The sequence below is a fragment of the Diadema antillarum genome, unplaced genomic scaffold (genome assembly GCF_040938485.1).
Source record: "Diadema antillarum isolate AM-2024a unplaced genomic scaffold, OU_Dant_1.0 scf00000072, whole genome shotgun sequence".
In the NCBI taxonomy this organism is placed as follows: domain Eukaryota; kingdom Metazoa; phylum Echinodermata; class Echinoidea; order Diadematoida; family Diadematidae; genus Diadema; species Diadema antillarum.
In genome coordinates this window covers 2,887,274-2,914,808 of record NW_027270961.1, presented here as the reverse complement: position 1 = coordinate 2,914,808, position 27,535 = coordinate 2,887,274, and the positions used below count along the sequence as shown (strand labels likewise).

At 37.5% G+C, this 27,535-nt stretch overlaps 1 protein-coding gene across 1 annotated transcript; it reads left to right on the top strand.

Moving 5' to 3' along the window:
* Window positions 1-307: 307 nt before the first annotated feature.
* LOC139717161 (DNA-directed RNA polymerase I subunit RPA34-like) lies at window positions 308-27,535 on the top strand. Its single transcript, XM_071628662.1, has 6 exons — window positions 308-401; window positions 2,610-2,700; window positions 3,757-3,874; window positions 10,631-10,756; window positions 11,655-11,709; window positions 27,348-27,535. Exons 2-6 carry the CDS (start codon window positions 2,681-2,683, stop codon window positions 27,533-27,535), a joined length of 507 nt encoding a protein of 168 aa, XP_071484763.1. The 5' UTR covers window positions 308-401; window positions 2,610-2,680.

The window sequence follows — 27,535 nt, the reverse complement described above, 5'->3', positions numbered from 1 at the left end:
TAATCCGCACGCTCTCCTCCCCCCCCCCCCCTCTCTCTCTCTCCATAAATGAACATCTGAAGACCCATCTGTATGTATGATTTGTAGCAAGCATTATTGAAATTATCTCGTATGAATTATTGAAATTATCTCATTTATGTTTACTTTCATGAAAACGTGCCCTTCTTACTGTTTGCCGTTACCGTCATTATTGCGCAATGTGTTGATAAATGAAGCAGTACTGGTAGCTTACATTGCATGCATTCATGCAGCTGCACATCTCTCGTTCCATGTTTCCACACACGTTTGCACGTGCAAAAAATGCACAGGGGACTTCCCTGTCTGCTACTTCCTACTAACGACGTTAGAGCACTCAACTCGAAAACCCGTACCTGAATACTCGTCATTCTCAGGAAGTTTTGGTAACTGTTATTTCATTTGTCTCTTCATACGTGATTATTTCATTTCAGTTTTTCTCAAGATATATCTCCGGATCCAGGGGGTTCCGAGAAAAGTCTGTGACAATGCAATGTGTACTTGTACTAAAGTTTACCGACGAGCAAACGTATTCAGTCCCACATGTTAGATAGTGTGCTGGAAATTTCCAAGGTGAAGAGTGCGAGTGCAGTAAAGTGATGGTATTAAATGATCCGGCATGGCCTATATAATTCACCATTCAATACGTATTTGGAGGGGGCTTGACAAAGAAAGACTAATTAAAATAGAAAAAGTGAAGTTGTTAACTTTAAACACATGCAAGCCCAATGAGGCCGAGGTGACTGTAAAAAGTCCTATTGATGTAATAGTATTACAAAATAGGCTATGTGTATAAACATTTAGTGACTGTTACGGCCGGCTGGCCATGATATGATGGCTAGGTCTGGTAAAATTAGATTCGTCTCTAATTTTTTAAAGTAGTCTTTAGAGTAGGGCCAAGTCAGTAGCCTAGTAGGGGCTAGATCTACATCTAAACTCTTGTTTGAGAGTGGGTTTAGATCTAAGATATTTCATTGTTTGATATGGTTAGAGAGGTGTGGCACTAAGCAGAAGTTGTCTCCATGTAGATATTCTCACATTCTGTACTCCCAAATTGCAGCAGGATCACTCAGAATACATAAGCCTACTTCCAATCTCCCGCGTAAATTTGAACCAAGTCGGCGAGGCAATCGGTAATTAGAAAGCGTCGATCCACATCAACATCGACTTTTAATATGTATACTGCTTAAAACAACTCACTCTTTGTGAGCGATCATGACACGCTGCCTGCGCAATCTGAAACTGAAGTTGGCCTGTACTGTAGGCCTTTTGATAATATATGATGTATCTTTCAAGAAAATCAATATTAAAAGGATTTATTGCAAATTGAACGAAGTTGGTTGATAAATGCAGTTCGTAGAGCACACATCACACACACACACATGTACACACACTGTGACACAGACATTCGAGGCAGACACAGGTACACATGTACACACATGCATAATTTCTCAACCAACTTCTTTCATGAAACTAGCCAATTGGTATCATTGTACATTGATTACCAGTATTAGCTCCTGGCCCGGTTACCAGTAACTTTGCTAAAAAGACAGTTGATTTAAAATGCTTCTTTACATCATTTTAATGCTTGGAAAAAGATACTGGATATTTTCAGTTGAAATCCTCAGCTACAGTCATTAACTCTTTATATGCCAAGTTCGCACTCCCAACTCAACTGAAGGTGTGCCAACTTCGCATATTCTGCTCAAATGCACAAACCCGCCCAAACAGATTGATAAATCGCCAAAGGCCACAGTACAATGAAAGCATTCATCACACTCTCGTTCTCACATGTAGCGTGCATTTTGTGTGGTGATTAAACAAGTGGTGTTCCGTACAGGATTTGTGTGTAAATTGTAAGTTTCAGTCACTGTTTTGTGTGCAAAAGACATGCCTTTACAGTAATGTAGCTACTGGTCATTTGAAAGAAAAACAAACATAGATTAGTCATACAATTTACATCAAAGCAAAGCTTGGCATTTTCGCTACAACTTTGCTCACTACATGTCCAGCTTAACAGAAATCTATAGAAGTTACAAAGATTTGGAAAACAGAATGTTTTCTTAGGAGCAAAGCATGACTTTGATGGTGTCTCAGAATAATGTGGCACAGAGGGGGTTTCCACCATGGCACATAAAGAGATAACTGCCCATAAATGTTAGTAGTGTGGACTGCTCTCTTATGATTCAGATAATTCACTGTCCATGAACTTCATTGTGTATGGACTTGTCAGTGTCCAACAAATTTTGACAAGCAAAAAACAAAACAAACAAACAAACACACACACACGCAAAACGGCATTTATTGTTTTACTTTGGCTTTATTAGTTTAAGTAGTTCACTATATGAACACCCCAGCAAAATATGATTTTGATTCACATTTATTCCCTTGTGCCACTTGCCATGAAACAACATTGGCTACCTGACAATCACAAAAGGAGCACAACATGGATATTTACCATGCAATATTTGCAAAAAGTATAAAAGACATGTTCAAATGTTTGATAGAATTAGAATTTCTCTTTGTGTCATAGCAATACCCTTTCACCTGTCATGATATATTATGTCATCATGTGCTTCTGTCTCTCTGTTCAGGCATTACCCACACTGTGAGTTTTACATTTTGAAAAGAAATGCTGTGAGCAATCTGCAGTGTAACAGGAACAATGGCCAGAAAAATTGACAGGTAAGCTGCCTTTGGTTTTAAAACCAAATATGTCCAATTACACACTCAAATCAAGTTTCTACAAAGCAAATCTTACCACATTATCATTACTTTCTTAAGGTAAAACTTATATTTGGTTAAATATAACATTACAAAAATTCAATTTATATTGAATTGTTAATTAAAGGTACTGTTTACCTTTGGGAGCAGTGATTTTAAAAATATTTGAGTTATCACATTTGATGCATATGTGTAGGTCAGTTGTATCACAAAACACTCTACCATATAAAAATTTTGCAATAAAGCCTAAAATATAAGGAGATATCACTATTTTTCTCACTAAACCATAACTTTAGATGGTTTAGTCTAGAGACAATTTTATTATAACGATTGTTCACATATTGTATATTTAACAATACTTAACATTGATTATACTGATTAACTTTTTAACACTGGTTGTTTCTATCCCTAACTCATATTTCAGAATTATTTTGAAGCATTAAAGCTGGGTTTTTGTTTCATCTGCATATGGTAAACAATGCCTTTAGATGTAAAACCAATTTGAACAACTCACCTCCATCAAAGCTGTCCCAAAGCTTGTAGCATTTACTACAATCCTGTAAAGAAATAGTTGAGATATCACTTTCTACCTTCAATGTCAACAGGACTCAGAATGGAGGTGTGCTAGGATTTGAAATTTAGCTGCCAGTCATTGCATGGTACCAGGATGGTTATTGTTATGAAAATTCCAATTCATGAAACTTAAATGAAGTGTGCTACTATGAATGAAATTCTGTATTTAATTATTCAGTTACAATTACCACTCTTTTCAGTTAGCAATATCTGGTTTTGTGGAATTGATCAAAATGTTGACAGTTTTGAGTGTGTAAATCTACTTGTAAAAGTCAGATGTTTCATCAAAACTCCTTTGTTCTCTCCCCGGTACCAACTGTTCAGCTATAATTTGACTCCTCTTAGTTTTGTTTAAAAGATTATTAACACATTCTATGTGGTTTAAGTTGGTTTGTCATGATATATGCCATTTCATTGCTTTATTTTGCATTTACTGCTCCTCAGGTATACTGCTCCACCATTATTTGAAGAAGTGAGCTTTCCAGAGGGTGTGTACCCACTAAGCCAATCAGCAGCCAGTAAATCTAGCAAAGAACTGTGGCTAATCAGAGCTCCTGCACATGTAAGTTTTTTGGTATATTTTGTTAGTAGCTCTAATATCCAACATTTTCAACAATGTAGTGATCATATTATACAGTTTAGGATGAATTTTGTCGAGAAGAATTATCTCAAATTTTGGTCGACGCTTGGATGAATTGTCTTAATGTTTATGCCCACACAAATTTGTCTGCTGGTATTTCACATCTGAAGTGTATTTGTGAGTTCCTGTAGATTTCATGATATTGGGTTGCTGGTTTCTCTATTTATTTGAGTGTATGAAAGTTGAATGCATTTAGCAGATTTCAAGTTATGTGTGTAGATGTCAAGTAAAGTTTTTTTTTTTTTTCTGGAATCCCTTGATGTGTTATTTCATAGCCTATTGTGCCTGTCAAATGATATCCTATTCGTTTGAGAGAGGTTTCATATCATAGATGTCCTCTAACCCATTGAGGGCGAGTCCCGAGTATACTTGGGCAGGTGTCTGTGAGAAATGCATGTTGTAGCAAAATCAGTCTGTCCTCAATGGGTTAAGTATAGCATTTTATGTAGTGTCTCAGGACCGATAACATGATATTTGCTGCTGCAACAATTGCTCCGGTCTTATTTTCTCCAAGGATATAGGGTTAAGGTTGGAGTGTGATAGGGTCTATTTAGGTTTATTTTCATGTAAGGATTAGGATTAGGGTTAGGGTTGTGTTTGTTGATAGAATTTATGTTTGGCTCGGCATCCAGATATAAATGGGAGCAAAAGTCGCATGAGCAAATGTCATGGAACCATCAGGACTGTGTGTTTATTTGTACAAGTTTGCTATTTACTAAGATTCAATTGATGGATATTCCTACCAGCATGGAAGTTGTGCTGGGAGAGCTTTTTTTCGTCCCCTGAATAATCCTTTCTACATCAATGATTTGTTGATTAAAGGTGTTTGTAATGTGTCTATGTGGATGTTGGTGTGTGGTGCTGTTAAAAATCAGGGATGTTCTCAAATTTCCAAGCTCTCAACTATGATGACGATTTGTTGAATAAGAAGGTGTTATTTGTGAATTCATCCCCACAATTTGGATCTCAAAGATTCTAGAAAAAAAGTATTACAAGTAGTTGCTTTTACTGTGTACTGATTCTCTCAATATGCTCCTATTTCAGTGTAGATGTGTCATGTGATTGAATGTCCTTGGCTGAATTCAGACTTCTACAAAAATTAATGACAAAAAAAGAGGAATAAATAACTTTTTGTGGTCAGAATGAAAGTGATTTTCATTTTTGGCAATGAACAGTGTGATAACCCCGTATTTTCAACACAGTGAATGCATATTGCACAATAAATGTAGTTTATAATGGGAGTATTAGATACATCATGTGGTGGTTCATTGCCCTATAAATTCTCTATACTAGTACAGAGTTAATGGAGTGAATTCATAAAGCTTTTGGAGCTTTTTCACTATGCAATTCCTGTTAATGACAGAACCCTGAGTGTAGTCCCAAGGGGAATGATTCATTGTACTACATGTAGGTACAATTGATCGTTAGTTGTTGTTGTTTTTTTTAATACATGGTCAATTGCTGAATTGTGAATGACACTTCAAATGTCTACACATTGAATTAAGTATCATGCAGTTGTTCACTTAAAAATAACATTTTTGTACCAAAGTAGTTGTCTTTCATATAATGGCAGTACATCCAGACTACAGAGTAAAAAGAAGTTTCATTTCATTTTATTTAATTTCCAACAAAAACGCAATTGAAATAAGACATTTGAATACAAGTAGTTACACAAAATTAGTAACATTGTAATACAGGAAGATACTGTAAACTGAAGTACGATTGATGTTGTGACTTTTGTAACAAATACTGCTTAAGTTTGAAAAGTTCAAGTTTAGAATTAAATGCATAACACAATAGATATACATCCGTGGTCTGAAGATTAAAGAAAATAGATGAAAGATGTTGATGGCACTGTGTTGCCTTGAATCAACTGTGAAATGTTTACTTAATGACTCATGGGGGTGAACAGAATACAGTATGTTCCCAAAAAATTACAATCAGATTTTCACATGATTACACCCAATATGATCATACTGTCTAAATGCTACTTCAGGGTCTTAAAATATAACATCTTAACTCTATTTTGCAGAAAACTCCATTCAATTTGGTAAAGCGGTCACAGAGAAATGTGGATTGTTGTAAAGCATGTCATGAGTCTGATTCTTCAAAGTTTAGCACTTGGATGCTCATGTGTTTGAACACAATAGACAAAACTTGGAGGGAAGAGATTCCTGACATACTCAACAAAATTCCTCATTTCTCTTTGACCACTGAAGCAAATTGAATGGGGTTTCCTGTAAGATGTGGGCAATGAGTTATAGTTTCATACCCTGAAATTGTATTTGGATTGATTCACTGTTTTTAAAGTTATCATTATGGAGGGTACCGTTGTAATTTTTTTGGGGGACATACGGTACATCTACACATATTATGAGTCCACCCTGTAAATGTAGCATGAATAAGAGAGAAGAACACCCTGTTGCTAATGATTTGCAAAATCTACACTATGATGAGCTGTGTAATGATCATGAACTGGTCATGTGCAGGATCTAGCGATGCAGATGTATCTTACATTAAAAAAAAAAAAAAATGAAGTTCATTTCACCTGCAATTGTAATGTGTTGCACATTTACACATGAAAGTGCAGTGCAACTACCGGGGTAGGCAATGTGCATTCTACATTAATGTTGAACTTTTCATAGCATTTTGGTGATATAAGGCCACTGTGGTGGTATGTCTTTGATAGACTGATATGTGCTCTGTCTAGTTTTTAAAGGTACCATAAAAGTTCTTTTCCCCAACATGGCCTGTTTAGTTCTTCTGCATCTTGTTATGCTTTATTTGAAATATGCTACCTATCAAACCCGATGCCAAATGAATCCCCAATCAGGGTTGTTAGTGGGTGTGCAAACTTTCATGATCAATGTTTTTGTTGCAGATGATGATTCTTGCCATTATTATCACTCTGTCATCATTATTGCAATAATTTCACTCAAATTGTCACTTTCCAATTGCAATAATAATACATTAGCGTGGCAGTTGTAGCACACACATCATGCCAGTTGGTAGCGATGACTTTGCCGTCCAGGGGAAAAAAAACTTGGCAGACCATTTAGTGATGTCATCTGTTATTTTGTCCTAACTGGGCTGATATCGCTTCAGTGCCATCCTCACCCATGCGGTGGTAATACCATTGGCAATGTGCCAGCTCTGTGAAGGAAGCCATTATCACTGATCTGAACTTGAACTCATGATTTGCACTCTTTGTGGTCGCGGCCATGATGGAATATGGGAGACAACTTTCCTTTCTTTTCATTTCATTTTTGTCTAGAGATTCACTCCACAACAAAATTTAACTAGAGATTGTAATTTGTCATCACTGACAAATTAAGGTGATCCGATTTTTTTTTAAATCAATGATTCAAGTCCTGATAGTGCAAAGTCTCAGCTACAACATATTAAAATCTGAGAGAAATTCACCAAAGATAGTGCTCGATAAAGAGAGTCATGTTAATTTTCACATCTAAAAAATTCCCTCCCATAGAGATAACACGTCATAGCGAAGATAGAAAAAGAAGTACATATGACCTTTGACCCCACTTTGCACACCCAAGATTGCATCTGAACAAAATGTGGTTATTTTATGAAATGATCCCTGTAACATGGTCTTTACGTGTGCAGAATATGGGAAAGATAGGACATGTATTCACCAAGATACAGGATGAAACATCTATGGCCTTTGACCCTAATTTACATACCCAAGATGGTGTCTGATCAAGTAGTTGTTATTTTATGAAATAATGTTCGTGACATGAACTAAACATGTGCAAATATGGTGGTGATAGGGTATGTTTTTCTTGAGTTATTGCACATAAAGTTGCAAAAAGAAAGACATATTTCAATACGTCGTTGATGAGCTTTAATTTCAATCAAGTATTTTGACGTGATACCAACATCGTGTGAAAAAACAAAGGGCGCTTACATGGTAGCACAAAGTCTCAGCTACAACATATTAAAATCTAGGAGAAATTCACTGAAGCATAAGTGAGCTAGTGCTTGATAAAGATAGTCATGTCAATTTTCACATCTAGAAAAACTCCCTCCCATAGACATAACACGTAATAGCGAAGATTGAGAAAGAAGTACATAATTATGACCTTTGACCCCACTTTGCACACCCAAGATAGCATCTGAGCAATTAGTGGTTATTTTGTGAAATGATCCTTGTAACATGGTCTTTACGTGTGCAAAATATGAGAAAGATAGGACATGTATTCACTAAGATACAGGATGAAACATTTATGACCTTTGACCCTAATTTACATACCCAAGATGTTGTCCGATCTAGTAGTTGTTATTTTATTAAATAATGTACGTGACATGAACTAAACATGTGCAAAATATGGGGGTGATAGGGCGTGTTTTTCTTGAGTTATTGCAAAGAAAGTTGCAGAAAGAAAGAAATATCTCAATACATAGAAGATAAGCTTTAATTTCAACCAAGTTTTTTATCGTGATGCCGACATCGTATGAAAAAACGAGGGGCAATATCCCGATAGCGCAAAGTCTCAGCTACAACATATTAAAATCTGGGAGAAATTCACCGAAGGGTAAGTGAGCTAGTGCTCGATGAAGACAATCATGTCAATTTTCACATTTAAAAAAATGCCCTCCCGTAGAGACAACACGTCATAACGAAGATACAAAAAGAAGTACATATGACCTTTGACCTCAATTTGCACAGACAAGATGGCATCTGAGTTAAAAGTAGTTATTTTGTGAAATGATCCTTGTAACATGGTCTTTACGTGTGCAAAATATGAGAAAGATAGGACATGTATTCACTAAGATACAGGATGAAACATTTATGACCTTTGACCCTAATTTACATACCCAAGATGGTGTCCGATCAAGTAGTTGTTATTTTATGAAATAATTTACGTGACATGAACTAAAAATGTGCAAAATATGGAAGTGATAGAGGCCGTTTTTCTTGAGTTATTGCAAAATAAGTTGCAGAAAGAAAGAAATATCTCAATACATCGAAGATAAGCTTGAATTTCACCAAAAATTTTGACGTGATCCCGACAGCGTATGAAAAAACGAAGGGCACACTTACGGTAGCGTAAAGTCTCAGCTACAACATATTTAAATCTGGGAGAAATTTACCGAAGGATAAGTGAGCTAGTGCTCGATAAAGATAGTCATGTCAATTTTCATTTCCAGAAAAACTGCACTCCCATAGAGATAACACGTAAACTGGTCAAATTTGACAAGATTACTTTCAATCCATTTTTACGAGGTGATACCGTCATCCAATCAAAATTTTGTAAATATATGTTTGTAAGAACATTAAATAAGCTACAACATACCGAAATCTGGGTGAAAATTGACAAAGGACTAGTGAGATATGGTCGAGTGAACTTCAAATTTGATGACGTCATTTTGAAAATTCACTTTTTTACTTTATTAAGAAATTTGATATCTTTTAATCATTTTGTCAGCATTGCCATCCAATGAAATGACATGTACAACTCATCAGCTTTCAAAATATGTAAAGAAAATGAGGGGTCACCGTCCATCCTGACGAGTAAAATCGGATTTAAAATTGGCAGTTTTTTGGCATAGTTGCACTGTATATCGCCATTGACGCGCGCGCGGAATTTCAACTTTGACGGGCCCGTATGACGTCATATTGAGTCGGATCGACTTGAAACTTGGTAGAAATATTCCTTGACATTTCAGACATTCGATCCGTGCGATAAAATGGGAAATTTCTATTGCATATGAGCTGTGCGTGCGTATATGCGCGCGCGCGTACGCGTCCATCGATTTTTTTTGAAATGCTGTAAATGACCTGAAACGTGTGCAAAACAATTTTGAGGTTGATTAGAGCATGTTAAAATTTCAACGCGCGCGTACGCGCTCGTTTACTATGAACGTGACTAAATTTTATGAATTATATAAATAGACCTTGACTTGAACTATATGATATCTTAATTTCATTCAAAAATTCCGTTCCATTAATGAGATATTGATGTAAACGTGATTTCAGATAATGACGTCATAATGACGTCACGGTTAACTGATCACATTGATACACTAGATCTGTCGTCCTTAGGACATGATACATATATGGTATAAGTTTGAAAGTGATAGGTAGGGGACTTTTTGAGTTAACCGCTGCACAAGATTTGAGGAGAAAGAAATAAAGAAGAAGAAGAAGAAGAAGAAAGAATCCGTACAGATACAATAGGTGATCCGAGAGGATACTCGGATCACCTAATGAAATGGCACGAGGGAAACAATAGCAGGAAAAATTCATTAATCGCTATTTTTCTTCTGCGTATTCAGGTTCTTTTCTCATCATGTCCAATTTTTGAATGTTGCTATATGGTTACTGAAGAAATGACAGCAACTCAAACTTGAGAAATTTTTATTATCAACGTATCCAGATCATATACTGTAAAACCAGACATTTGCGCACTTGAAATTTTCACAAATTTGGTGAGGAGCCAAGATTTCTGAAATTTGTTGTCCACACAATGCGTCGAAAGCCAGTGGCTATCTAAAGTTTCATGCTGCAAAAATGGCTGTTGGCTCTATTTTGTAAAAGTTTCATGCACAGAATTTTTCTGGTTTTACAGTATTCTTTGTGTTAGCTTTCATTGTTGACCTCTAGTAACATGTATGATTTTCTAAATGACCTTCTTTTATATTTGATCACCCATCTAGTTTGATGGCTCAGCACTCAATGATGTCTCGCTAAACTTGGATGGGGAGGTCGTGGAGTTCAGTTCAGCTGGCAAAAGACTGAGGAAATATGAGGCTGTCTCTATCCAGGCGTTGCAAGAAAATGGGGTATGTTTAAAGGAAGTTATTTGGTAGAATAATCTTCCACAAACCCACAAAATATCCAAGAATTTGGCAGGTTCAGGAGAAACTACTAATTAGCATGCTTAAATTTGCTGAATCATACATCCTCAGGTTTGCCATTTCCTCAGGACTAGTTTGATTCGAGTCAAAATGGTATTTTCCCTTCATTGTGCAATTTTTTATTATCTGAACATTGTTATCTTTTTCATGTTTGTGTGCGTCTACCACATGAAGTCATGACCTCAATAAATGCTAGGTGGTGGTGGCTAATGTCTTCTGTGGTTGGACTTGAGGCTGTCTTTGCCGAGGATTTTAAAGGAAAAGTTGAGTGCTTTCTTGTGACATGAAATCCAACAGGAAAACTTGCATCCATTGCATCAAATGTTTGTTGTGTTGCAATATCCTAGTTATGTTGACTGTCTGGGGAAAGGGTTCTTATACCGTAGTCACCAAACAGAAACGCGAGTTTATGAAAGTTTGATGGGCAAACCAATTCTAGAGTATTTTTTGTCACATTTTGATGAAACTTCTGTAATTTTGTGAAATGAAGGATTAAATATCATATGAAAACTGCCAGTGATTATGAAAGAGGCCCAAGCAATTTTTTGACGTGAGTGAAAGTTTAAGTGAATGAGCTACTAGTATTGATTATTCAGGACATGGTGGAATATTTACACATAATATACAGCTAGACTGCCAAGTTCTATCTTTTGTTTCTTGTATTCTGATATTACTGTAATTTCAGGGTAAATTATTTATTTATTTACTTATTTAATTTATTTCATTTTGTTTATACAGGGTTTATTTATACAATGATAAATATTAATTTGGCAGTTCCATAATTTAAGAGTAAATAATTGATATTTTGTTGTTTGATTAACAGATGGAGTCGCCATATCTTCTGCTACCATCAAAGGACAAAGAGGTGCTTCTACCAGGTAGGATGTGGTCAGACAAGGATACCTGGTATACATTAAACAGTGCAGGCTGTCAATGTCATAGAGTGGGACTTCAACTCACAAATGACCTGCCTCACTTGTAACTATAGTTAGGTTCACATGCCAATCCAAAACTTTAAGTTTAGGTCGAAAACTTAACTCTCGATGATTAGCTTGTAGTTAAGCGCCGTGTGGATGCACTCAAAAGTTAGCAATCTTAAAGTTTAGTCGATGATTAGAACTACAAGACATCTTAGGGTTTTACGCTCTCTCCACGAGCCTCAGGGGGTCCCCGCTCGTAGTTTCGCTCCTTGTGGACATAATAATCAACAAGCTTGTGAGTTAGCATGAACCTTGCGTCTCGTTTGCTGCGCTATTTTGTATGGGCATAAGGTCATCTAGCAAAGACTCTGCACTTCCGTTGTAATCATCGAGTGGGGCTCGCTCGTAAGTTGTAACTTCAAGTTTAGATGCCCGTGTGAACCCGTGTCGTGAATTCACGAGTGGAGCTAATCATCGACAGTTAAGTTTTCGACCTAAACTTCAAGTTTGACAACTGCGTGTGAACTTAACTTATGAGTGTGGGTCAGTCCAGTTGTTTTCATACTGACAGCTTTCAGGCTGTAATGAGATTGCAGACCTTGATGTGATGCCAGTTGTGGTTGTTGTTTGTTGGGTGTAGTAGGCGTCTTCATTCAGTGTTTGAATATTTCCACCTAAACCATATATTTCAAATTCAATATCTGCATTAATTCTCGCTATCGCTAATGACGTAAAAAACTCCTGCGCACGCTGAAGAGCTCTGTCACAGGTGCACTGTGGGATTCCTCGGTCCCTTGTTTGCTTCCGGTTGTCTCACGCGAGTCGCAGTTCCCATACGATTAAATGGAGTTATTTGTCTGCTTTTCCATTGTTAGCCCTTTTTTCTCTTGGCTATTAATTCAGCTTAAAAGAGTTGAAAGTGTCTAAGCTTTACTGATTTGCGGTCACTAGAGTCATGGTTCACTACTGCAAGGCTTCAATGTGCTGGTCACATGATGGAAAGCGAAGAAATCTTCAACAAAAAAATACCCCTTTATAAAGACAGAGCGTGATGTAAGTGCATGTGCAGCAAAAACTGGGGCAAGTTTGTCTCATGAGCTATCCCATAATGCATCTAAAACGCTGCTCTGCGCACGGCACCTACGTTTCAATTAATTATCATAACATGTCTGTATAGATATTCTATATAAATTAATGAAATATTTGGTCTCAAATGTTGTTACACATTAAAAAATAGTTATTACACAAATGAAGAGAATTGATTTAGTTTGTCTCAAACTATACCACCCCCCCCCCCCCCCCCCCCCCACCCCCGATATATGTTACATCTTCTGGTCACCCTGAGCACTACAGTTCATTGAGCAGCCTTCTCAGGGCATGCACATAGACCACTCTGATGCTTTGGAGAGAAAGTCAGATGGCATATCTTAGAATCTCTTCAACTGGAATTTTCATCTTTTGATGTATCACTGGATAAAAAGATAAAATACAATAATAGCATTTGTGGGTGTGTTAGTAAGCGAGGATGAGAGTGAATGTAAGAAGAGCTGCCCAGGTAGTATTGGCCAGCAAGCCAGTAAAGGACAATACACCTTCATATACATATGGATTGAGTGAATGCAGCAATATTAGTACAACACATTAGTGAAAATTTGAGGAAAATTGGACAATCTGTTCAAAAATTATGAATTAGTAAAATTTCTTTGCAGTCACCGCTGGATGAGAAGACTACTATAGTTTATGATGTCACATGCATAGAACAATATAAGGAAAATATAAAGAGAATTCCGCAAATTTTTATTTTTTGAAAAAAGTACACAATCCCTTGACTTGTCACTGGCATATGTTAAGGATAACATTATCTCCCCCCGCCTTCTGAAAGAGGCAAGTCAAGTGTTCTTTTGATATGCGAGAAAAAGAAAAATATGTTGAGATTTTCTTTTATATTTCCTTTACAATCGTTGTACACATGTGACATCTTAAGCTGTTCTTAGTATAGTCTTGTCACCCAGCGATGGCAGCACTGAAACTTCAACAATCTATATTTTTTAATAGATTGTCTGATTTTCCTCACACATTTACCGAAGTTCTACAAATATTGCTACATTTTCTCAATCCATGTGTAGGCCTACATGTATATTAAGGTGAACTTGTCCTTTAATGGATAGTGTGCTTGTTTCTAGTAAAGTGTTGGGCTAACTGGAAACTCTGTGAAGGGAAAGTAAACAGGCTGTAAGAGATAGTCACAGGATATTATGTAAGATGGTGATAATAGATGTTGATATTATGATATGAATGATAAAAATTCATATTAAATAATAATTAATCAGCTTAAGCATACATTTACCAAGCACTCAAACTGATATCGCACAATCAATTTGTGTTTCATGTTAAAGGAAGTAAACCAACAACTTTTTCCGTCTTCAAAGGATTTCCAAAAATTTACCCAAGGTATAGTTGATAGTGGCTGGATGTGCAATTGATGAAATCTCAGTCTGTTTAAACTACCTACCACTATCTTTCATCGTGATAATGCTCATGAAATGTCTGTAATTAAGTACAATGTTACTTGTGTCAACTTTTATTGGGGTGGGGTGGGAGCTTTTCAGGAAAAATAGAGGATAAAAATAGTATTCAAGTTTTTCTCAGCAAAAAACAAAAAACAAAAAACTGAAGATGTTAGATAAGATTAATCATTTTCAAGAATCTTAACTTGTTTGGACTTCAATCTATGTAGTATTCTATAAATTCTGGCATGAAAGGTAAAGTTCTTTTGGTTATGTGCAAACTGTCAGATCATTGCTTATGTCTACAAGTTTTGAATAGATTATCCCAAGGGCAGTGACCCTCTCATTATTTTAACAAAATAGCCCCCACAATTTTTGGTCATCAGGAAAATGAAATTCTACAGTTTTTGTTATCATTGTTATTTAGATTGCCATGGTAATTCATGGAAACAAAATAATGACAAGTCACTGATTCTCAAGATCAGTCCTCTGCATTTCCTCCAGACTTTAAGACTGTATTGTTCCTATTAATTATCAGGAATATCAATTAAAGAACCACTAGAACCAGAAAGACTCCTTCCTCTGTGGTTGTTACTTTTACATGCGGAGCATTACATCAGAAATCTTTGTTTGACAGCTCAGTCTGTCTCCTAAGAAACCCGCCATGTTTCGTTTGGTGATGGCTGGTGATGGCGTCATGGAGAATTTTTTGGAAGACATCCTGAGTGGAATTCGTAAAGACAAGACCCGCAGTGTGACCACATTCCCACATCAGGTTTTAAAACTCATTATGTGAAAGAGAGGAAGTTTTAATGCCTTCTGGACTGTGCGGTACTTGTGCGATGTATGTTTTAGGGCACTTTGAGTGAGAAGGAATCCGCCAAAAGGTCAAGTAGTGTTTACATTCTGATGAGATTCCCACAATCACGCTTGATGATATTGCAGATGAGAAAATAATCACCATGTGACAGGATGCAGTTCTGTGGTGTGGATTTTTCATGTTAAACACACTGTGCGTAGGCTGAGCTTTGCGCAGCATTACCGAATTAAGGCATGCTCTGTGATAATGCTGCAAGTATTATGGAAAGTTTTCACTTCTGGGAATTAAGAGAATATATTGGAAAAGTGTGACTGGTGTGCTGTAATAGATTGATGCAGGTTGCTATAGCAACAATAAAGTATTGGAGGGCTTCTCATCGGTTGTCAGTCAAGGGATCAATAAGAGGGCTTTTGTGTATCCTGCAATTTTCTCTATATTATTGTTCTAGACTACATTTCTAGCATAAAGCTTTTATTAAAAAAAGGTTACATGGCATAAAAATCATAATGTTTTCCAAAAGCACTTGTGGGTTGTAGTCTCAGAGTGATGTGACACACAGGAGTTTTTTTCTTGGGTGCTGTTCGTTTTTCCGAAGGTTCGTTATTCCGAAGGTTCGTTAATCCAAAACACACAAAATCCCTATACCTAGAGGTTTGTTAATCCGAAAATGAAAAATGGTTCGTTAATCCGAACATTTGTGGAGTTATTCCGAAGGTTTGTTGTTCCAAAGGTTCGTTAATCCGAAAATGAAATAGGGTTCGTTATTCCGAAGGTTCATTAATCCGAAAATGAAATAGGGTTCGACATTCCGAAGGTTCGTTGATCCGAAATGATATATAGGATCCATAACGAACCTTCGGAATAACAAGTTTTGTTTCATTTTCGGATCAACGTACCTTCTAGATAAGAACCTTATTTCATTTTCGGATTAATGAACCTTCGGAATAACAGACCTCATCACATTTTCAGATTAACGAACCTTCGGAATAACGAATCTTCGGAATAACGAACCTTCGGAATAACAAACCTTCAGACTAAAGAGCCTTCGTAATAACAAACCTTCGGAATAACGAGCTGTAACTTTTTTTTACACTGTGGCACACAAAGAGTTGAAAACAATATATGAAAAGTAGCCACGGGATATAGCATCACCTGCTCGGCAAAAGGCCCTAAAGGAATGCAAGCCGAAGGAACCTGCTATAGCAAGTTTAGAGCACGCAATCTGTAGGACCCTTCTGCCAGCCAGGCGATGATATATAGTCTGCTGTATAGCCATTGGATATACTGTGTAGTCTGCTTTAGGAAGGTCGACCTATAGATTTAGATGCAGTCAAACATTAAAGAAATTCGGCTTGTAAACAAAATAAGTCAGCTCAAAACACAACAGTAGATTTTCACCTAAACTGAAAGTTACTAAGAAGTTCTTTACAACTCAGAAAGAAGATAATTAGATATCTCTTTCAAGTTTGACTTTGGATGTATTAAATTTCCTGTTTGTCAATAAATTGAATTTATTTGTATCTTCCAGTACTCTGAGCTGTCATGTCTGCAAATTTTATCAGGGTAACATGGTGATTGATCGCAGATGTATGTCACAACAAATAGGAGTGATATGAGGTGTGAGGCAGCCACTTGGCAGAACAAATTCTGTTTGTTAGCTTCAGTGAGGTGTGAGTGTGGTGGGACTGCTGAGGTCTCCTTGGACTTGTGACAGGTTGTCCTCACTGTGTCAACGGATTGATACTTTGTTCATCGAACAGAAGAGTAGTGACTTTCTTGCGTGCGTCACATGGGGTGCGCATCGAGGAGCATCATATTTTTATGATTCACTGTGTTTATGTTCACTGTGTCAACGTATGGTTACTGTGTTCATTGAGTAGAAGGAGCAGTGGCTGATGGGGGGGGGGGGGGGGAGGTAGTAATATGAATAATAACTAGCACTTATTCAGTGCTTAGTACTGACGTTTCTAAAAGCAAGTAGTTGGTTTAAACGCCCCTTGGGCTGCTTTTGTGATTTTTCATGTCTTTAATAATTAGTTTTTATTTTGTTTTTGCTTGTCAGTGGATTTGGGGAAAGAAGTGGCAGCAAAAAAATGTGAAGATTTCTTTTCTTTTTTGCTTATCATGACCCATCATCATTAGGTACCCCCCCCCCCCCCCCCCTTTAGCAGAAAGCTAGATCCACCCCACTGAAGACTGCTTTCTTGCATCTCTCGTGTTCCATGGAGCAGGTATGGAGGATCATCGTGTTTTGATGTGTTTGATGTGTGCTTTACACAGATATCCGTGGCCGGCCTCAATGGGCCTCGAGACTGGAGCTGTCAAACAGGCACCTCCCACATCACCCAGAGTTCATTATGTAGCCATGTTTGGGTGTGAGAACCAATGATTGACAACTAGAGGCAGCCAGTCAAAAAAAAAAACAAAAAAACAAACAAAACAAAACAAAACAAATGAAACAGACTATGGAAATTTTTGGCATATGTGGTGTAGCTGAGAGGTGACGAATCATTTCGGGATAAAGTTTTTGCTGAAATGAAAGCAGCATGACATGCCAAATTTGTGAAAAACAAACGTCTGCCAACTCAAATACAAATCAGGACTGATGTGACTTGTTTCTTTCCTGATGTGAAGAAAGTGTTTATGTTCCAGGATGACTGCACAACTTTCTCAAGCATTGCTTTTGTTTTACCACCAGATTAAAGAATACATCGTTGACTGAGAACTGGAAGAGCTTTATTGCATTTTTTTAGCGGAGAGATGGGGTATTGAGTTATTTGTATTATGTTGTTGAGCTCCATCTCCTCTATGTTATGGTGTCAATTTTGAATATTTTTCATTTTCAGTAAAATATTAAAAATTAAAACCACAAGGGCACTATTTTACCTTATACATTTGGAACAGTGCTTATAAATCTACCCACTTTTGGTTGATAGACTTTTCATTTCATGAAAATGTATTATTTCATTTTTATCTATGCTCAAATCTTGGAATGCGATATTGCCTTTCTGGTTCTGAGCTGATGACATCACATATGATGATGCATAAAATAGAATGTAAACTGACATGAAAACTGGATGATGAAACCAATTATTTGGTAGTTGTGATTTTAATGAGCTTCTTGAATCATGTTTAGAATCACCTGTTTAGTCAAGTCTTTGGAGGTATAAAAGCCATGGGAGTCTTCGTGTGAAAGCCACTTGACTGTTAAACTGTCATTCCCTGAAATTCCCTTTTGTTTTAGCAAAGATTACCATATTTGGCTAGGGAGGATATCACGCTTACATGTAGAGGGTTTCTTCCCCTCGTCTGGCATGTTCTAACCTGATCCATTGAAAGTGGTTTAAATCGCATTGAATTCATGGTCATCCAGGGTATGATATGACAAGAACAATACAAAAATCCATCCTTTGGAGCTCTTTTGTATGCAGGGATTTTCAGCAGTATGGTTTCATTTCCTCTTACAGGATCTATACCGTTGTCTTGGCACAGATACCGGTACTTAACCAGAAAAAAAAAAATGGAACATGTTTTGTTTTAAGCTATTCATTCCTGGGGGACATTTATTGCAGAAAATATCATCTTTTCATCATTAAATATGCACCTCTGAATTTCACTGCATATCTTTTTATTACAGAAAGATTAGGTAGAAGTGGTTGAATTCACTAATTTGCACAAGGTCAGAAAAGAATCATAAAATCACAACAGCAAAAAGATTGCCAATGTGATAGAGGAGAATTATATTTGATTTTTTTTTAAATCTTCTTTGATTTGGGGCTGGAGTGTGTGACATATTACCCTATTTGGGCACAACATGCTATCTGTCCTGGAAAAGATGTGAGAAAGGAAGTAGGCAAGCATGGCCAGCCTAGTGATACAATGGGGGAAGATAAGAACATCAAGCAGGAAGTTGACCACAGTCACAACAAAAGAAAAGAACGACACAAATTAGATGAAGGAAAGAAGAAAAATCTGCAGGAAAAGCTTGTCATGATCGTCCGGCCCCAAGATCCTGAAATTTGGAACATTACTTCCGGAAAATTGATTTATAATAAATCCTTAATGTCCTGTTCACCACCTACCTGATGGTGGCTTTTGCATGAAAGATCATCAACTCTCAAGGATTCATTGAAACATAACCTCATGAATTGCTAGAGAGTATTACTGGCTAGAGTAGAGGAAATAAAGAGTATATACCATCCAGAGTATGTCAATACTAAAACCACCCAATCTCCCAAAGCTGGCATTTCCTTTTTCATTTTGAAAAAAAAAAAATGGGATTACCCATCTTGATTTCAACACAGAACTACTCTCTTGATTGCTGTACTAGCAGTTGCTTTATTTCTTTCAGAGTACATCAGATATCTCATTTTTGTATATGTGTGAGATACATGTTATTGCATGAAAAGTGTGGTATATCAATTTTAGGAGTTCGTTTAAGAAAATTAGGAAATGTTGTTCCATCGAGTATTTCCAAGTGGCAAGGAGTTAATATGTTATTGCTGTAGAATAGAACATTAGCTGTAGGGGCTAGAGAGGTATCAAGGTTTTTCCAATATCTTTTTAGAATTAAACAGTCAATATGACTGAATGTATGCTTGATTCATGAAGCTATGCTGTGTTTTGAAATGTGTAGGCCCCTATGATAGCTTAATATGAGATTAAGATGAATTACAATTAGCTGAAATCTCAGTTGTGGAGCAGATTTTTTTCCCCACATTTTTGCTATAAATTACTTTTGGCAGTTTGGAGATTTTTTCTGTTATATAGGAAAGAATTGTTGTAGGATTAATTTCCAGGGATATCCTCTTGAATGTCCGGAGTACACTGCATTGTGCTGCAGTGAAAACTTTTTACCAGTTAATAATGGAATGATCAGAGATTCGATTGTGTGTGTGTGTGTATGGGGGGGGGGGGGGCAGATCTTTTTCTTTTTTGGACTACCTGTTGTTAGAAACAGGATATAGATAGGGGTTAGATTGTGGTAGGATGTGGGAGCGGCTCTTCCAGTCAGAGGAAAAGCTTTTGTTTTTGTGTGGATACAGTGTGCTGCAGTGCCAGCTGAAAAAGGGTACATTAGGTAATGCTATAACATCACTATGCTATCACTGGGTCCCTGGCATACCATCCGGGTAGCAAGTTGCAGTCTTAATCATTCATTATTCATAATTAATTTGCTGTTTTTACCCTTGATTTCATCATTTCCTCACATGCAAATAACTGGCCTGTGGTATAAGACACATGGAGAAATTTGTTTGAACTGCTATTGGTTTTTATTTTTTTCAAATAACATTTAAATGATGGTTTTTCTTGTGTGTGTGTGTTTTTTTTTTTTTAACGTGATTAATTTCATTTATAATGTTAGTGTACCTCCAGCATACGGGAGAAAAAATGTGTGCCCTGCTAGTAACTGATGCTAGACTTGAGACAAATCCAAAAGAGGGTGATTATGAATTATTTACTTCTGTCGTTGCTGTCTTGGCATAAGTTTGTATACTGTATATATGGTACAACATCATGATGCATAGTCTTTGCTTTATTGAATCGATATGCAATTTGGTCTTATTTTGCTTTGATTCCTTCAAGTGACAACAGAGCACTCTACCAGATGTGTAAATGCTCCTCAAAAGATGGGGTGATGTTTGTTATTCTGAAGGTTCATCAAACGATAATAAAATGTGATTCATTATTCCGAAACACACAAATTCAGTATATACCTAGATGTTTGCTAATCCGAAAATGAAATAAGGTCCGTTATTCAGAAGGTTTGGTAATCCGAAAATGACATATAGTTTGTAATTTTGGAGGTTTATTAATCTGAAAATGAAATAAAGTTCTTTGAACCCAAAATGAAATGAGGATATGTACTAACAAGCCTTTGGAATTAGAATCATAATTTGTTTTCAGATTTATAATGAATAATGAACTGTGACCAAAGGAGGATGTAGCCTCCTTATGAAAGCATGAAGATTTCCGACAGAGACCACTCACACTGTGTCCTTATAGGTCAACTTAGTTTCAAATTCATTGAACATGCACATACAGGTCATTTTGTAACATAACTTGTAGACATTTTATTACATATATCCAAATATATACATTCCTAACACAGGTCTTTGCTCTATCGATGATTTGAAATCAGCCATGATGCTGCCATACATGTAGATTGGTATGGAATTTCTCGTGGACTGCGCTGAACAGTTTTGAGGATATCCTGGATTGGGTGTGGTCACTGCATTGTGAAAACATTAACTGGTGGCTACAGAATGCATACATCTCTTTATTTAACTATGACATTGCTAATACCAAAATAAAGCAATGCACTATTTTTGTTGTTTTTACCCCACAAGCAAATGATTATGGAGGTGCATGTGAGAAATATGCATCCCATCTGAGTGTGATGATACCGTGACTGTGTTACTCCGTTAGGGACCACTGTATGGAAATTGAAGGAAATGAGTAAAATTCATCTCTGCCCCTCTGAGGTCCTGCCCTATCATAAAGCGTATCTGATATCGTCACGTGAATTAGCAATTCTGTGTTGATAGAGCGCCACCAAGAAGGCATATTTCCAAGGAAACGTGTCTCTCTTGATATGGTTATAAATATCCTTTAAAGACTTTCACAGGTTTGGATTTGAGTCAATCATATTTTAGATAATTGTGATCATTTGTGCTGAATTATTTTCTTACTTTGATGGGATGACAAGTTCTAGACTTCAGTGAAAGTTAAAATTTCCCAATAAGCTGGAGTGAAAGCTTTTCTTCACATTTAAATCAGATTACTTTCATCCAGATCTACAGATACAAAAGTGTATGGGTATACCATGATCATTTAGCTATAGATATTTCCCGGTTATGCCCTGGGACAGTAGGATGGTGCATTCATATAGACCATGTATTTTGTGAGCCTTTGCCAGGTAATCTGCAAGCAGGTTGTGTTGATACGTTGTCTGCACTGTACAATTTCTAATAGAATATTATACAAAGGGGGGAAAATTATGCAAATGTGACCACCCAGCTCCAAACCTACAAACAGTAGGCCAAAATGAACTTCCACTTTTCTATGTACATAGTTTAAAAGAGTCTTAGCTCTAAGCTTTGAAATGGTATGTAACTTGTTAAAATTGGACCATCCTAATCCATTCAAAAAGTGATTGAAATAAGAGAGAATTAGGAGGTGCAGTTTCATATAGAAAAGGGAGAATAGAAGATTCAAAGATTAGGGTCACTCAGGCATGCTGTGCACAAGTATCAATGAAAGCACGTTCTATTTCACAGTGAAGGTAGCAACTGTCTGAAAAAATATGGTCCAGAAAAGCTGCTAATATCTGGATTTCACTTTTGTTTTGAGCAGCCAAATTTTGATAGTAGGTAGAAAAAAAAAAGATTACTCCCCCAGATAAAACAAACTTAAAAATAAAATTGAGTTAATCAGCCCAAATGACATATTTTGGTCTCTGACAGAGAATCTTAATCTGCAACATTTTGTTGGTTTTGAGCTGGGCAGCCACATAATTTGTTTTTGAGGCCATCTTTATAGACTGATGAACATGAATGTATCATATACATCTCCATTTGTGTTTTGTGTAAATGCAGGTGCTGTAAAATCAGAAATCTTTGCATGCATGAAACTTTTGCAAATTTCTTGAGGAGCCAATGTTCGCAAAAGATAAAGTGCATGTGAAAGTTTTTTTTTCTACACAATACATTTTACTCTGCAAAAAAAAAAAAGGCTGTTGACTGAGATTTGCAAAAGTTTCATGCCACAAATGTTTGTGGTTTTACAGTAAAAGAATGTGCAGTGTTATAAGGATAGAGATTATTTGGGTCATACATGATATTGACCTTGCTTGTGTTTATCTGGGAGGAAGAACAACCCTTGGACTGGCATTGGTGTAAGCACCATTCTGTCTGGGCCAGGAGTGAATAGAAAGCCAAGTACCTGGTACCAGCCATAAATGTATGTCAGCCCTGTGGTGATGCAGGATTGCTGTGACCCCGTTTACAGTGCGGGGCTGGGCCGAGCCGCGGCCGAGCCACAGCCGAGCCCAACCCCAATTGCGAGGCCGAGCCCCGCAATTTTGTCCGTTTACACTGCCGGGCTTTTGATTCAAACCTTTCAATATTTTGTTGTAGTGGCGCTCTGCTTGTAAACAAACGCAATTTGGTATTGTCTGGTTTTCAGACCCTTTGCCAACTGAATTCCGTGGCGACGAAGACGCCGTTTGAGCAAAGGCCTTTGCCGAAGGAAAAAATCCTTTGCAGGACAAAACCACCTTAAATTATACTAGTTTTCGATGTTGAGGGGGTTAATATCCTGAATAGCAAAATAGTACAGGCAGAGGGTTTGGAAGCCAGACTAAAATTGGCCGCGCATTTGGCCCAGTTTGCGTTTACACTGAGAAAAGGCCGGGCTCGGCCGCAGCCGAGACCACCTCCAGAGCGTGGCCAAATGCACGGCCAATTTTGGCCTCGCATTTGGCCTTTTGCGCGTTTACACTGAAATGAAGGTGGGCTCGGCCGCGGCTCAGCCGCGGCCGAGCCTTGCACTGTAAACGGGGTCTATGATAATCATTGTACAGTATGTCCAAAAGAAATTACAATCAGATTTTGGCATTGATAACTTCCAATATGATTAAACTGTCTGAATGCTACTTTAAGGTCTAGAAATATAACATCTTACCTATATTTTGCAAAAAACCCCATACAATTTGGTTAAGTGGTCACAGAGAATGTGGATCATTATTAAACATGTCATGGGTCTTATTCTTCCCAGTTTAGCACTTGGGATGCTCTTGGAACTGCATATTAACCCATTGAGGACAGTTTGATTGGGCTACAACACGCATTTCCCATAGACCCTTGCACGAGTATACTCGGGACTCGTCCTCAACGGGTTAATGTGTGACCACAATAGACCGAACTTAAATTGGAGGGAAGAGATTCTTGACATCCTCTACAAAATTCCTCATTTCTCTTTTACCACTGAAGCAAATCGGATGGGGTTTTCTGTAAGATGTGGGTAATAAGTTATAGTTTCATACTCTGAAATTGTATACAGACTGATTCACAATTTTTAAAGTTATTGTTGCGGAGGGTCCTGTTGTAATTTTTGGGGGACATACGGTATTTTGTCATGAACCCTTACTGCACTTTCTTCACCAGTTAGCATGCATGCTGGAGTCCTTTCTTTGCTGATTGGCACAGATATCTTGAAACTAATTGTTAATAAATAAGAGATTACCAGGCACCTAATCCCCCAAATCCATATTGTGTCACCATGACCACCATGTTGTTCTGAAGTACAATGATACAGCTGGTGGGTTTGTTCAGTCTACAACTAGGCCAAGGTTTGGATGGATTACTGCATGCTAGTGTCATGAGAAAACTTGGCAAGTTAAGTGAAGTACCTGGACACATTAAGGGTTATATGAAATCAGAGCAACATGTAGGGCCTATGTAATCCTAGGATTCAGGAATGAGATTGTGATGTTGACAAAGTGAAGTGGATGCTCGCCTTAACCCACTGAGGATGGGCTAATTTTGCTTCAACACGCATTTCCCATCGACACTTGCCTGCTATACTCGAGACTCGTCCTCAATGGGTTCAGTGAGCGTTGAATCAATTGTATCTTGGGTCAGTGTGTGGTGTCTCCGAAATCCAATACCAACCTCTGACAATCTTCATACTTTCCAAGAAACACCTGGGTCCATTACAAAAAGTCTACATGTGAACGGTGACAAACAGATAATGTCGAGCTATGATGTAGATCCGTCATTTGCATACCACCAATCACAGTGCATTGAGTGTTAAAGAATAATACATATTCATGATGCAATCACGCGCCGCAAATGGTACGTTGAGCTAATGAATGAAATCTAAATAGTAATAAAGATGCGCGCACTTATTGTCACGTCACAAATTTACATACGCGCTACATCACGATCACGCGTTGACCCGATGCGACCTCTTAAGGCCAATGACATTTAGCCAATCAGCGTAGCGTATTCAAGTGAGAAGCACGCAATTGCTTTAGCTATATAGTGTATGAACATATTGGTGGGTTATTCACTCGGGGCTAAACTGACATGGTTTATGAATATTGAAAAGGTACTGATGGCGAAGTTTCACGAAATTCCTCCAAACTCAGTATGAATACACATGAATATTTGCTGCAACTTACTAGGCAGGTGCATTGTACATATACAACAGGTATGGCAGTAAAATAACCCTCCCAAAATGGCCTTCAGGCTCACAGTTGGCACACCGCGCTGTCAATGTAAAATTGCGTGTTGTCGTAGAGCTGATTGCGTTTGAGTGAGAAATGACACCTAATTTTCAACTCGAAAGGTACCGACGTAAAATTTTCACAAAACTCTACAAATGAGGTATGTAGAGCAAGCTTGAAATCTAGATTTTCATAAAAACCAGGTGCATTTAAGCAAAAAGACATATTCTGGGAGGTATGAGTTCGTAAAGTCGAGAGTCCGTGTAAATGTCCTATACCTGATTGTCCGCTCTGCGCGGTGCGTTTAAAAACACTCGTTTCCTGTGGAGGATGTCACCGCACTTTTTGTAATGCTCATTTCACAAATGATGTTTAGATAGCAATTTTTACTAGAATGGTAACTTCTTGTAGCAACAGCCAATCAGGAAGCAGGGTTGTTTTCATTACCATGGCACTTGCCTTTGCAGCAGTACTTGCTATCATAGCTACTTTCCAAGAAATAGAGCCCAGATGCTGGAACTTGCTTCTCTCCTCTGTTTTCACATTATACAATTGTATAGTACCAGTACCACATAATCATGTGGGTATGTATGTGGACATATATGTAGATATGTAATACTAAATATATAAATGCATTTGTTGTAGCTAATCAACTTCTCACTTCACATGATTTCCATTTACCTATTGCAGTTGAAAATTTTCAGGGGCATTTATAAAATGCAACAACCATCAAAGCGATAGTAAACTAGCTAGTCTACTATCGCTTTGATGGTTGTTGATAGTTGCTTTACTGTAGTTTGCTACTGGGCAGTGGTGTACTGTTATGAGTAAACCAGCAGGAACCAAATCTGGTTTGCTGGCCATGTTAGAAAGGTGGCCATTATACACAGGTGTTTAAGTACTGGTACACATTTTCTCTGCGGGACATTCTGATTTACTTGCTATGGGCAGGTGCTTGTTACAGACAGGTGATCGCTATTAAAAGCAGATTTGACCATACTTGTAATGACTGTTGATATATAGCTATGATATCCAGTCTATGCTAGATGAATGTGTAAAATGGATATAATTCATATTTTGGCCTGTTTTGCATTACTGTGATGACATTATTGGGTCCAGAATATACTAGTGCATCTATTTGGTGAAATACCAATTCTGCAAGGAAACAAATAAATCAGACTTTTAGGGCTGAGCATTGCTGAGATGGAAACAATACATGTACAGTAGGCAGGAATTACCAAACATGTCTCGGTCAGAGTGTCTCAAAATAGCTGAAAGGAAGACACTGATGATAAGGATGAGTGTGGGCCATACATGCAGTGGGATTTGTGGAGATAATGACCAAATGTTTGTTTTGATAGGTGTGCTTTTGGTAGGCAATGCTGGATTTTGTGGACCATGAGTCATTTAACAGCTTCATCAAGTATTACTCAAGTGACCACAGGGTGTTACATAAAGTGTCTGTAGTCTAGGGATGAATCAATTTAAACTCATGCGTAAGAATATATTGATTAAGCATACTTTTGGCTGGGAGGGTTCTAATCAAAATCTTGTTGGTCATTTAATCTTTGCAGCAAATTCAGGACCTCTTTCTAGCTGCGACCATGGAATGTGGTAGAAAATGGCAGATTCACAAGTACACGTGGTCAGATGAAGAGGAAATATTTTGTCAGTCCAATTAAAAACTGATGAAATATATAGTTTTTTTCTGTACTTATCCTCTTCAGGGCATATAAAGCACCCAGTGTGATGATGCAATACAAAGAAAGATCACATACATCATTTCTGTACCATGTATGCATGAATATGTTGTATCAGTCTTTCAAAGCAAAACTCTGTCACATGAATGATAACTTGGTTATCTAGATCACTTTCCGAGGTTGGTACTCATTTCCTCGACACGAGGGAAAAATGGTGATTGATACTTGACTTCTGAATAAATGTCTAATTGATGTCTGAAGTTATTTTCATTTTTAAGTTTAATTCACTTTAAGACTTAGTTCCCCTTTTCCCTTCTTTATATATCACTTGAAATCAGCTCCTGCATTCAGGGGTCAAGTCACAATCATGGAGACTCCAACCCTCCCGCCCTCCGATGGAGCTCCAGATATTGAGGCTTCCAAGGCGCCAGAGATGCCAAGGGGGTTGAGACAGCGCTTCAGGCCCTTTGGATGGGGTGAGGATATTTGTTCCAAAGTGTTAAAACAACAGTTTTGTGTTTTTTGA